Source organism: Caretta caretta, chromosome 13 (assembly GCF_965140235.1).
Source record: "Caretta caretta isolate rCarCar2 chromosome 13, rCarCar1.hap1, whole genome shotgun sequence".
NCBI lineage: Eukaryota > Metazoa > Chordata > Testudines > Cheloniidae > Caretta > Caretta caretta.
Genome location: NC_134218.1, coordinates 37,723,724 through 37,736,279, shown reverse-complemented (window position 1 = coordinate 37,736,279; position 12,556 = coordinate 37,723,724). Strand labels below are relative to the sequence as shown.

Genomic DNA, 12,556 nt, shown 5'->3' with positions numbered 1-12,556 from the left:
AGGGTATTAGGGGCCCAACTCCCACTGAAAGTCAATGGGATTTTGATACCTCACTCCTGCAGGTGGCTTTGAACATTCCCGCTGGCTGTGTGCAATAGCGGTGGCCATTTCTAAAAGCCCTGGAAGGAAATAAACACCCAAGAAGGCTGAATGTCACTACACTCGATAGATACCGACAGCTACAGGACAGGGAGTGAAATTAAGAAGCAAACATGGTGGAGGTGAAGGCGCCAACAGGGCTGAGATACTAGAGCAATGGGTAACACTGTCAGGGAATGGATGGATGGAGGGAGGGAGTGTATCGGGAGGGAGGAAGGGATGGAGATTTGCATATTCCTAGGGAGATAGGGAGGGAAGGATGGCAGGATGGATTGATAGAAGGGTGTGGATGGGGATGGAGAGAGGGACAGATAGAAAGGGTGGATAGACATGGAAGGTATAGTCGAAAGAGAGATCCTGAGACATGAGGCCTCCCCTAAAGGGTCTGGTGTAAGGCCTAAGGCCTGAACTAAAGTCAGGCCCTGCTGAGATAAGGTAAAGTTAGCAAGAGTCAGTCTATGAGTACAGGTCAGGCCCTGTGACAAAGCAGATGCCAGCTTGCGTATTCACTATCTGATACATGAACTTGCCAAGCACAGGGCTGGTGTTGCAAAAACACAAGCACTCCTAGGCGCTAAGTGTTCACATAAATATATTCCAGAAGGACAGTGCCAGAACATCCTAATACAAGGTAAACTCACTTCCTGAAGGTGACACAAGGACACACCGACTCCTCCTAAAGATAAGGTCAGGATGAAAGGGTGATGGATAGAGATATTTTGAGCCAACCATCAGGGACACAGTAAAGAGTGGTAACTAACCACATCAGAGGGGCAATACATAACTTATTTGTACCAGTGTATAAAAGGGGGGTCACAGAGGGGTTGTCTTTGCCTGGTTTTGGGGGGAGTGGAGACTCACCCCCCTCAATGAGCCAAGCCCATTGTCACAGGCATAAATGTGTTAGTGTACCCGTAGTACATATAAGGCAGTAATACTGTGCTTTGTCGGCAATAAACCTGGCCAAGCACCTTCACCGCTGAACTGTGTCTGTGGTCTTCTTTGACAGTTCGATAGAAGTCTGCTGTACGGGCTATCTGGCCAGAGCCAGTGTAGCACACAGAGAGAACGCACATGCAGCCAACAACTGACAACACTGGTGACCCCGACCGCTAATCTGGTAAATTGGTGAGCTGCCCTCTGTCGGAGTCATGAACTTACGTGGCAGAAAGCTATGAGCTAGGGAACCCCCTTATCTCCTCCCTGAAAATCCTCACAAAGTTTGATGAGATATGGAGGTGCTGTGATGTCAGTATAGGATGTCCATATGAATTTTAGAAAGATAGTGTGAAAGAAACACATAATGGAATCTGTAAGGCTAGGACAGCCACTGTAGCCTTGGAAAATAAGAAGAGTAAGTTCTGTCTGGAGGGAGATCTCACGGCAGGCTCGATTGTTTGTTCATTTCTCTGGAACATTAATAGCTTTCTGTCCTCCTTTCCTCTGCAATATCCTTCCATACATCCTTCTTCTATATCCATCTGTCTTCTCATATACTATGTCCATCCATTCATCGTTCACCAGTATCTATTCATGATCATCCATCCTTCTTCAATATCAATCTGTCTATTCTCTTGTAATATACATCCATCCATCTATCCATCTATCCAGCCATCCTTCTGTAATATCCATCCATCCATCCATCCATCCATCCATCCATCCATCCATCCTTCTGTATTGCCCATCCATCCATCCTTCTACCTTCTCATCTGCCATGTCCATCCATCCATTGTTTCACAGTATCTATCCATCCTCTGTCTATCCATCCTTCTGCAATATCCATCCATCTGTTGCCTTTTCTTTCATTTAAAGGGAATTTTGTAGTGTGGTATTACACCACCGTAGGTTCGGCTCTAGTGGCTACAGTTTCAAACTCACAGAGTGAAAGTCACCTCTGCTACTTGCTTCAGATTTAGAGTCTCTAGGAACATATAAGGACAAAGGGTTGTGACCACACGTACATTTCACGCATAAAAGGCCCTGTCTGTTTTACAAGTTTTATTGAAGTTACAGTTAAAGTTATGATTACCCAAACATCTAGAAATTCTATAAAGACCGGTGAACAAGTGACAAATATACTTCTACTCACATCGTTTCATGATATTCTAAAGGTCTGATGGATGCCTGGCCAAATGATCATCACTAGAGGGGTGGTTCCTGCTGGTGTTTCCAATAGGAAGCTCAATTTTCCTGATCTGGGCATCCTTTTTTTATAATGTGATTTCAACTATGCCTCATTAGCTTTTATGCACATTATGCACCCTACAGTTAGGGCACATGTTAGAAAAATGTCACTGCCGGGGATCTTGTAAGCAAAAAATTATTCTTAGTGTTCATTTTTCGCAGCGCCACATATGGGTACATCTTTCCCCGTAATCTTGTGGCATAGGGTCATTCTTTGGTCACTTATGTCAACCATTTCTTAAGCCTATGGCCTAGTGTGGCTAAGCTACTATCTATCTTACAGGCCTCAGCCTGTAGACCTTGTGTTTGAGCCCTCCTTACTGAGACCCCTAATACCTAATTATCCCTTCTAACTACTGATCAATCTTATATTTCTGTAATCCTACAATTTAACTCATAACATGTTGTTGAATCATAACATCAAACAATAAATGATCAATCAACTAAAATCATTGGCTACACATCCATCCATCCATCTGCAATAGCCAGCCATTGCTCTGCAATACCCGTCTAGCTCTCCACTCACACTAGAGATGGATGCTGCCCTCTAAGGCTTCAGCTTGCACAGAGTTTTCTTGATCCACGGGACGTATATGGAGAGCCTGGTAAACACACTGGGAGTTGACCAGTCACCGCTGCCATGGGAGACTATGCCCCGGGCCTTCCCATCACAGACCAGTGGGCCCCCAGAGTCGCCCTGAGAAGTAAATACCAGGCACAGGGTTACCGATGTCCAAGCAAAGAGTGGGCTGCATTCTGTATTCACGGTCCTGAAATCCACCTCTGTAACCCACTTCCTGGGGGTTCACAGTCAAGTCACTCCCAGGACATGCCCAGGGCTTCCACCCCATGACCCAACCAACCCCTGTCGCTGAATTCTAGAACCTGCCCGATTCTGGTGTCTGATTTCTAGCATCCATCCCCGATTTCTTTAAGCTGCTCAATTCCTGTCCCTGATTCCGAATCCTGATTTCCAGCATCTGGCTGACTCCTGCCCTTGATTTCTAGGATCTCCTGCTTGTTTCTCAGATCCACCTTGGGTTCTTGATTCAGCCATTCCCCTTTCTGACTCCTAGGATCAGTCTGATTTCCAAACCTGATTTCTGGAATCTTTCCCTCACGATTAAGATCCATCCCTGATTTCCAGGATGTGGCTGATTCATGTCCCTGATTTCTGGAACCTGTTGAATATCCAGATGATTTCTGTCCCTGATTTCTGTGATCTTGCCAGTTCCTGTCCCAAATTATTAGCATCCATTCCTCATTTGAAAGAACTACCTGGTTCTTGTCCTTGATTTCTAGCCTCCATTCCTGATTCCTAGGATCTGGGCAATTCTGATTCCTGGTTCCCAGGATCTGCCTGGCTCACCATGGATCCTGACTCTCCCCATTCTGCCCAGCCCTGTCGGTCTCCTGTTCTAGCAGCACCTTGTCCCGGGCACTGTGTGCCCCTGTCCCACACTCACCAGGAATGGCGACTTCCTCTCCTGGGGGTCCCCCACGCACAGCATCCTGGATGGGACATAGTGCAGATAGGGCTGAGACAGACACATTTTCTTGTCCATGACCATCAGTTCCACCTCCTGCAGGGTCGGGGAGGGCTGGGAGTTTGTCTTGCTACTGGTCTGGCCCCAGCCAGCCACGCTGCACACTGCCCCCTTCTTCACCTTCTTCTGGGACAGGGGAATTGTGCCCACAGTCTGGGTCAGCTTGGCCTTGTCCATCAGCTGTGATGCAGGGCGAGGGGCGGGAGAGAGAAAGGAAATCAAACTCCTCTTGGGGGATGCATCCTGTCCTGGGGGGATGGTGCTAGATGAGACCAGGTGGGGCATCCCCATGAGAACTGTGCAAATCTGTGATGCCATGTGGCTACAGGGGGCTTGGTGATGGGACAGAGTGATATCTGCAGCAGAGTGAGGTCGCTGGTGGAGGGGTGTTGTGACTGTGATGCTGCATGCCGCAGTGTGGGGGTCAGTGAGGGGGGGGATGGAATGAAAGTGGTACCTGCAGTAGTGTGGATTCACTGGGGGTCAGGGTGGCATTACACCCCATTGTGACATTGCACTCCATACGCTTTATGAAAATATGCTTATGAATATGACATAACTGCTGTATGCTAAATGCCCCTTGTAAGGTATCATTAGAAAGCTTATAATCCACTGAGTGTGTTCATCCTATTTGTTTGCATGGATTGTTTCCATGTCTGGCGGTAGGCGAACAAGACATAAACTCGTATTGCTGATGCAAACACCTGAAGTGGAAGCCATTAAAGGTGCTTCAGAAACAATGACCTGTGAATGGCCCTGATTACCTGCAAGCCTCCCTGTGACCTGTGGGCCCACCCAGGAAGAATGGAGGCTGGGGGTCTTACAGTGACATGTGACCCTCTCACCTGATACTGAATTCCATCTGGAATCTGGTACTTTTCCAGAGGGAGTGGGATTTCAAATAAAGGTTTCCTGCCTTCGGGAAGTTCTATATAAAGTGAGGGAAGCAAACAACAGCTGTCTTCAGCTGGCTTAAGAGGTGGCCCCCCAACTCCGCAGAGATACCTGCAAGCACCTGGAAACAAAAGGACTGTAACCACAGGGGTGGGTGAGAAGAGGCTGGACCCAGGTTAGAAAAAGCAACTGACCTGAGAAGGATTTTACCTGAAGTAACATCTAGGGTGAGAAGTTATCATTTGTGAATGATTTCTTAGTGTATTCAGCTTAGCCTTGCGTGTTTTCTTTTATTTTTCTCTGTGAATACTCTGAAACCTTTGTTCTGTCTGTTATTGCTAAAAACCACTTAAATCCTACTTTTTATACTTAATAAAATCACTTTTGTTTATTAATAAACCCAGTGTAGTAATTTTTACCTGGAGGAGTGGGGGGGGGGGGCAGGCAGGCAAACAGTTGTGCAAATCTCTCTTTCAGTGCTTCAGAGGGCGAACATTTAATGAGTTTACCCTGTATAAACTTTATACAGAGTAAAATGGATTTATCATAGAATCATAGAATATCAGGGTTGGAAGGGACCCCTGAAGGTCATCTAGTCCAACCCCCTGCTCAAAGCAGGACCAATTCCCAGTTAAATCATCCCAGCCAGGGCTTTGTCAAGCCTGACCTTAAAAACCTCTAAGGAAGGAGATTCTACCACCTCCCTAGGTAACGCATTCCAGTGTTTCACCACCCTCTTAGTGAAAAAGTTTTTCCTAATATCCAATCTAAACCTCCCCCACTGCAACTTGAGACCATTACTCCTCGTTCTGTCATCTGCTACCATTGAGAACAGTCTAGAGCCATCCTCTTTGGAACCCCCTTTCAGGTAGTTGAAAGCAGCTATCAAATCCCCCCTCATTCTTCTCTTCTGCAGGCTAAACAATCCCAGCTCCCTCAGCCTCTCCTCATAACTCATGTGTTCCAGACCCCTAATCATTTTTGTTGCCCTTCGCTGGACTCTCTCCAATTTATCCACATCCTTCTTGAAGTGTGGGGCCCAAAACTGGACACAGTACTCCAGATGAGGCCTCACCAATGTCGAATAGAGGGGAACGATTACATCCCTCGATCTGCTCGCTATGCCCCTACTTATACATCCCAAAATGCCATTGGCCTTCTTGGCAACAAGGGCACACTGCTGACTCATATCCAGCTTCTTGTCCACTGTCACCCCTAGGTCCTTTTCCGCAGAACTGCTGCCTAGCCATTCGGTCCCTAGTCTGTAGCTGTGCATTGGGTTCTTCCGTCCTAAGTGCAGGACCCTTCACTTATCCTTATTGAACCTCATCAGATTTCTTTTGGCCCAATGGTGGACCATTTATTTGGGATTTGGATCCCACGGGGAGCTAGGTGTCTGAATGCTGGAGACAGGTGACCTGCTGAGCTGTTTTCAGTTAAGGTCTGCAGCTTTGGGGATGTGGCCCGGGTTCTGTGTCTGTACTGCAGCAGGCTAGCATGTCTGGCTCAACCAGGCAGGGTTCTGGAGGCCCAGGCTGGCAGGAAAAACGGGCTCGAGGTAATTTCAGCACATCAGGTGACGGGGCCTAGGGGATCTCTGTGACCGAGCCCATCACACGCATCTTCTTCAAAGTAATGTTAGAGTATGAGTATGGGACAATTATGATATATTTTGTGCAAAATAAGGCATGTGAGATATCATTGGAAAGGTTATGATTTACTGAACATGACTATCATATTTATATGTATGTATCATTTTTGTATCTGAAGTTAGGAATATTGTCTATGCACCTATTACAAATGTGTTTACACCTGGGGAATATCCACTAGACAGAAAGCAATCAGTCTAGATTGATGTGGAGTGCCCCAAGGGTCGGTCCTGGGGCCGGTTTTGTTCAATATCTTCATAAATGATCTGGAGGATGGTGTGGATCGCACTCTCAGCAAATTTGCGGATGATACTAAACTGGGAGGAGTGGTAGATACGCTGGAGGGGAGGGATAGGATACAGAAGGACCTAGACAAATTGGAGGATTGGGCCAAAAGAAATCTGATGAGGTTCAATAAGGATAAGTGCAGGGTCCTGCACTTAGGACGGAAGAACCCAATGCACAGCTACAGACTAGGGACCGAATGGCTAGGCAGCAGTTCTGCGGAAAAGGACCTAGGGGTGACAGTGGACGAGAAGCTGGATATGAGTCAGCAGTGTGCCCTTGTTGCCAAGAAGGCCAATGGCATTTTGGGATGTATAAGTAGGGGCATAGCGAGCAGATCGAGGGACGTGATCGTTCCCCTCTATTCGACATTGGTGAGGCCTCATCTGGAGTACTGTGTCCAGTTTTGGGCCCCACACTTCAAGAAGGATGTGGATAAATTGGAGAGAGTCCAGCGAAGGGCAACAAAAATGATTAGGGGTCTAGAACACATGACTTATGAGGAGAGGCTGAGGGAGCTGGGATTGTTTAGCCTGCAGAAGAGAAGAATGAGGGGGGATTTGATAGCTGCTTTCAACTACCTGAAAGGGGGTTCCAAAGAGGATGGCTCTAGACTGTTCTCAATGGTAGCAGATGACAGAACGAGGAGTAATGGTCTCAAGTTGCAGTGGGGGAGGTTTAGATTGGATATTAGGAAAAACTTTTTCACTAAGAGGGTGGTGAAACACTGGAATGCGTTACCTAGGGAGGTGGTAGAATCTCCTTCCTTAGAGGTTTTTAAGGTCAGGCTTGACAAAGCCCTGGCTGGGATGATTTAACTGGGAATTGGTCCTGCTTCGAGCAGGGGGTTGGACTAGATGACCTTCTGGGGTCCCTTCCAACCCTGATATTCTATGATTCTATGATTCTATGATTCTATGACTGAGCTCAGGCTGGAAGACTGTCTAGCCTGTAAATAAAATATCTGAAGTTTTAAGCTGCAGGCAAATGCAACTGCCCTTCAAGAATCTCTGCAATCTGCCTAAAACAACATTTAGGGTGGGAATTTTCTACTTGTAAGCAGTGTAGTATATTAAGCTTAGATTGCATATTTGTCTTATTTGCTAGGTAATCTACTTTGATCTGTTTGCTATCCCTTATAATCACTTAAAATCTATTTTTTGTAGTTAATAAACTTGTTTTGTTTTGTTTAAAACCCAGTGTGTATATGGAAATTATAACTTGGGGCAGAAAGCTGTGCGTATCCCTCTCCACATTGAGGGAGGGGGTGAATTTCATGACCTTACGCTGTATAGTTCTCTGTGCAGGACAAGACGGTGCAATTTTGGATTTAGTCTCTAGATAGGGGTGTGTACTTGAGTACTGGGCAGTTCCTTAGCCAATCCTTCCCATGCAGTGCTGATCTCAGCATCGTTGTGAAGCTGCAGCTGGATGTGTCCCTACATGTATTTATGCTAGAGGGGATTTGAGAGCCTGTCACACCATTACAGTGTAAAGGGAGTCCAGGCTTTTGGGTCAGGTGGGCTCAGTGGTACCCCAGTGGTACCCAGTTCTAAGCAGCACCCCAGGGGGAATCCGTCACAGTGGAGTGATGAGATGGGGTGATACCTGCAGCAGTGTGAGGTCACTGGGGTGGGGGCTGAGATATGGCCAGTACCTGCAGCAGCATGAGGTCATTTTCCAACGTCTCGTCATTGAATTCTGGGTGGGGGATTCGGCGCCGTACCCAGATTTTCTGCGTCCCCAGTTCATCTATTTCAAAGTTGTGGGCCCCCAGCAGCACGGAGATGTTGCTGTGAAATACAAGGGGATGCAGGTGCTGCAGAAGGCCAATACTCTGGATTCTGGCATGGGCCATTAACCTTGTTAAAGTGGGTGTGTGTAGATCATGCCAGCACTCCAGGGCCTTTCCCCTGCTGGGTGGGGAATAACTTTGACCTGGCCCCAGGTTCGGAGAATGGCTGGCTAAGGGGCAGGGATCTTGCATTTCTTACCCAAGGTTGCAGTTACAATGAGCTGCCGTCACCATCACGTCCTCCCGGATCAGGAACCCTCCACACATGTTTCCTCCCTTTCCTTCTCTCTGTATTCTTACAAAGGCCATGTAGGGTCTGGAGTGAGGCTGGGCTTCCTGTCCTCCAATGATCTCCCCTGGCAGATGTGTCAAGAGAAGGATTTAATTCAGGTTCCCAATCCAGCCAGCTGGTGTATCCCTCCGCTAACCAAGATCAAGGCCCCCATTGTCCTAGGCACTGAACAGACCCAGTCCGAGACCAGAATTTGGTGGAATTGGAAAATGAACCCAGGAGTCCCGGCTCCTAGCCCCTCTTCCCCGGCTCTAACCATACAGACTGCACAGACCTGCATTTCCTGTCTAGGAGTTGGCCGTTCACATCAGCAACGTATTGAATTTCTGTGCGTTGCCTCCCTCTCAGGGGATTTATTATGGTAGCATCAACCCCCTCCTCTCCCCTTGCCCCTTTAGGTCCCTGCACACCTGCCCCCAGACCCCATGCCTCCCCAGATGGGTCCTGGGCATACACTGATGCCCCCAGACCCCAAAGCTCAGGGGCACCTTAGCTTTGTTCTGGGCACACACACACTGATAACTGCCCCCAGGCCCCACGGACCTGAGGCTCCCTAGTTGGGTCCTGGGCAAACACCAATAGCCCCTGGAGCCCTACAGCACTCCAGCTGGATGCTGGGGACACTCCAATGGCCCCGGTGGAAGCATCTGACTCTGGGGAGGAGCCATAGTTTGCAGACAGCTTCAGTAGTGCCAAGCTCTACTCCCTCTGAGGCCAAAGGGGGCCTATCCCCTCTTGCACTCACCAGCCTGAGCCCCGGGGGGCAGGGGAAAGACCATGGGAAACAGGAGCAGCAGCAGCATCGTCAGAAGGCGTCTGGGGAAGGAGACAACGTGTCTGTCTCTGGGGTCACTTATAGGACGGGTGACGCTTGGCTCAGGGTAAACCACATCCCCTGGATCCTGCCGGGGAGGAGTTCACACATAGAGGAAGGCAGTCACCAGCCACCCTGCAGAGCTAGCAGAAAGCAAACCTTTGGGGCTGTGCACATGTGGGGCCCTAGAGCCTCTGGGGGTGTGCATATATGGGGAATTGCACCCCCTGGGGCTTTGTACATTTGAAGCCCTGTACCCCTGGAGACTGTGCAGCTCTGGGGCCCTGAATACCCTGGGGACTGAGCAGATATGGGGCCTAGCACCCTTGGGGGCTGAGCACATGTGAGGCCCTGTACCCCATGAGGCTGTGCACATGTGGCTTCCTATACCCCTGGACTGTGCACATCTGGGCCCCCTTAACCCCAGGGCTATTCACATCTGGGGCTCTGCACTCCTGGAGGCTGTGCATTTGTGGGGCCCTGCACCCTCTGAGGTTATGCACTTCTTGGGCCCTGCACCCCTGGGCCTGTGCATATCTGGGGTGCTATAGTCCAGGGGCCATGCATGTTTGGGGCTGTGAACCTCCTGGGGACTGTGCACATCGGGGCCACTATGACCCCCCCAATCACCAGCCTGAGCCCTGGGGAGCAGGAGTACGAGCAACATTGTCAGGGCACAGCTGGGGAGGGGACATCTGCCTGGGAGATGGGTTAGAGGTCTGGATCGGCACTGGGAATGCAAGGCAGGAAACCTCAGGGCCATGTGCTCCGGGATGTGGGTGAGGGCTCTCCCACCTCAGCTCTTGGACCCCCCCACCACATCAACTGTGGGGTGAGGGTGCAAAAGGGGAGCTGCCATCTGGGACCTCTCAGCCCCTGAGTCCATTCTGGTGGGTCCATGGGCATCGCAGGGCTGCGCTCACGCTGGGCAGTGCCCTGCTGACCTGCTGTGCTGGGGGAGGTGGCTCAGCTGCTAAGAGGAGGGGCCAGTTGAGGCCTGTGCTGTGGTCAACTCGGCCTCATCTCAGCATCTCTCTGCAACAGGAGGGCTCCTATGTCTGGCTGGGGCCTTCACCACTCGCAGGCTCACAGACTCGCTGGCCTGCGTCTTGCAAAGCAACGCCACCCCCCTCCCTCCTTGTGCCCCGGTGAAGGAGCTGAAAGAAGGTTCTTCTGTGGCTAGTCGCCCTCCAGAGCCTGGAGCGGTGTGCACATATGGGGCAGAGCTGCCCCCTGATGCAGCTTGCATTGATACCCCCCATCCCCCGGTCTGTGCACATGCCTGTTGGGGCATGTGGCTAGGGCTGAGACATCCGCTGATCCAGCTTTGTTGGCCTCTTCCTCCAGGCACCTGGGCTGGAGCAGAGATGGGGATGGAGGGGGCACCTCAGTGTGATGTTTCTACCCGCCCGGTGGTCCTTGGCCATCTTTGTTCCTGGTGGGGGGGCGGAATATACAGCCCAACTGGGTCACCCCCCCCCCCCCACAGCTGAGCCCCTGGAGCCCTGCCCAATGGGGGGCTGCCCGTTCTGGGGCCAGGCACAGCTGGGGACCCACCTAGCTGGGACCCCCCGGTGCTCCTAGCACCTGTGCACTGCTGGGTCCCGCGCACATCTAGAGTGAATCTGGGGGAAATGGTTCGGTAGCTAACAACAGAGTCTGAGCTCTTGCCCTGGCTTGGTACTACTGTGGTGGGAGTCATGATTTGACCAACTGTCAGCTCAATCTCTGGTGGGAACCAGCCCTTGATCCTTCTCAAAGCTCCCCCTACCTCGCAGTGTGGGTGTGAGCTGGAGGGAGGGATGTGGGTCAGGGAGACTAGATCCCCCCATCTGTGACAGCACCACTTCCCACAGACACCCAGATTGGGGACCAGACCCAAAACAATTTCCGGTAATCAGATTCTCAACCCTGCTGAGCCAGCCAGTCTTGTCTGGGAGAGTTGGTGCTCTGAGAGGGAAAAGGCCCCATGTCCCATCCCCATGCTCCTGTGCCAGCCAGTCCCCACTCTGGGGCTTTATTGGAACCGACTGCCCTTAGAAGGGAAAGGCCCCATGTCCATTCCCCACCCTGGGTAGCTGTCCAGGGTGAGGCTGGATTCCATAAGAAGCTGTTCCCATTGAACTGGGTGAGGGGCTGAGTGGACTCCTGTGTGTACCTGCTCCTGGCCATATGTACTAGGGGAACCCACTGCATTTTTGGCGCTTCTGAAAATCTCTCCATTTCCCCTATTGGGAGATGCTGGGCGCTGAGCTTCCATGGGATTGAGCCCCAGCACTTGACGAGATGGACTGGGTATTGTAAAACGGGGTGCCAGGGTGTTAGGGGCCAAACACCCACTGAAAGTCAATGGGATTTGGACACCTCACGCCTGCAGGTGGCTTTGCACATGCCGGCCTGGCTGTCTATGATAGCGGTGGCCAGTTCTAAAGGCCCTGGAAGGAATTATACACTGACAAAGGCTGAATGTCACTAGACTCCATTGATTCTGGCAGACAGAAGACAGAGTGAAATTAACAGGCAAACATGGCAGAGGTGAAGGCATGAACAGACCTGAGTTACTACAGCAATGGGTAACACTGTCAGGGGATGGACGGATGGATGGAGGGGGTGTGTGGAGAGGGAGGGAGGGATGGAGACTTCCATATGTGTAGGGAGAGAGGGAGAGACGGATGGCAGGATGGATTGATAGAAGGTTGTGGATGGGGAGGGAGGGATGGATAGAGTGAAGGGGTGGATGGACATAGAGGATGTTATCAGAAGAGAGATCCTGAGACATGAGGCCTGCTATAAGGATCCTGGTGTTAGACCTAAGGCCTTAATTTAAGTCAGGCCCTGCTGAGTTAAAGTAAAGTTAGCAAGAATCAGGCTATAACCAAAACTCAGGCCCTGTTACTAAGCAGATGCTTGCTTGCAGGTTCACTGTCCAATACATAAACTTGCCAAGACCAGGGCTGCCATGGCAAAAAACCGAGCAATTCTAGGCACTAATCATTC

The 12,556-nt window shown here is 50.3% G+C and overlaps 1 protein-coding gene across 1 annotated transcript; it reads right to left on the bottom strand.

The window, feature by feature from the left end:
• Positions 1-2,082: 2,082 nt before the first annotated feature.
• LOC125622046 (mast cell protease 3) lies at positions 2,083-9,567 on the bottom strand. Its single transcript, XM_048819609.2, has 5 exons — positions 9,491-9,567; positions 8,653-8,809; positions 8,316-8,451; positions 3,750-4,010; positions 2,083-2,980 (listed from the first exon to the last, which is right to left on the bottom strand). The coding sequence occupies exons 1-5, from the start codon at positions 9,546-9,548 to the stop codon at positions 2,831-2,833; spliced, it is 762 nt and encodes a 253-aa protein (XP_048675566.2). The 5' UTR covers positions 9,549-9,567; the 3' UTR covers positions 2,083-2,830.
• Positions 9,568-12,556: the final 2,989 nt, after the last annotated feature.

Coding starts and splice junctions, on each gene's coding strand:
- LOC125622046 (XM_048819609.2), bottom strand. CDS start 9,548: ATGCTGCTGCTGCTCCTGTTTCCCATGGTCTTTCCCCTGCCCCCCGGG. Junction 8,810..9,490: donor GCCCCCCGGGGCTCAGGCTG/GTGAGTGCAAGA, acceptor CACATCTGCCAG/GGGAGATCATTGGAGGACAG. Junction 2,981..3,749: donor AGAGGAAGTCGCCATTCCTG/GTGAGTGTGGGA, acceptor TTTACTTCTCAG/GGCGACTCTGGGGGCCCACT.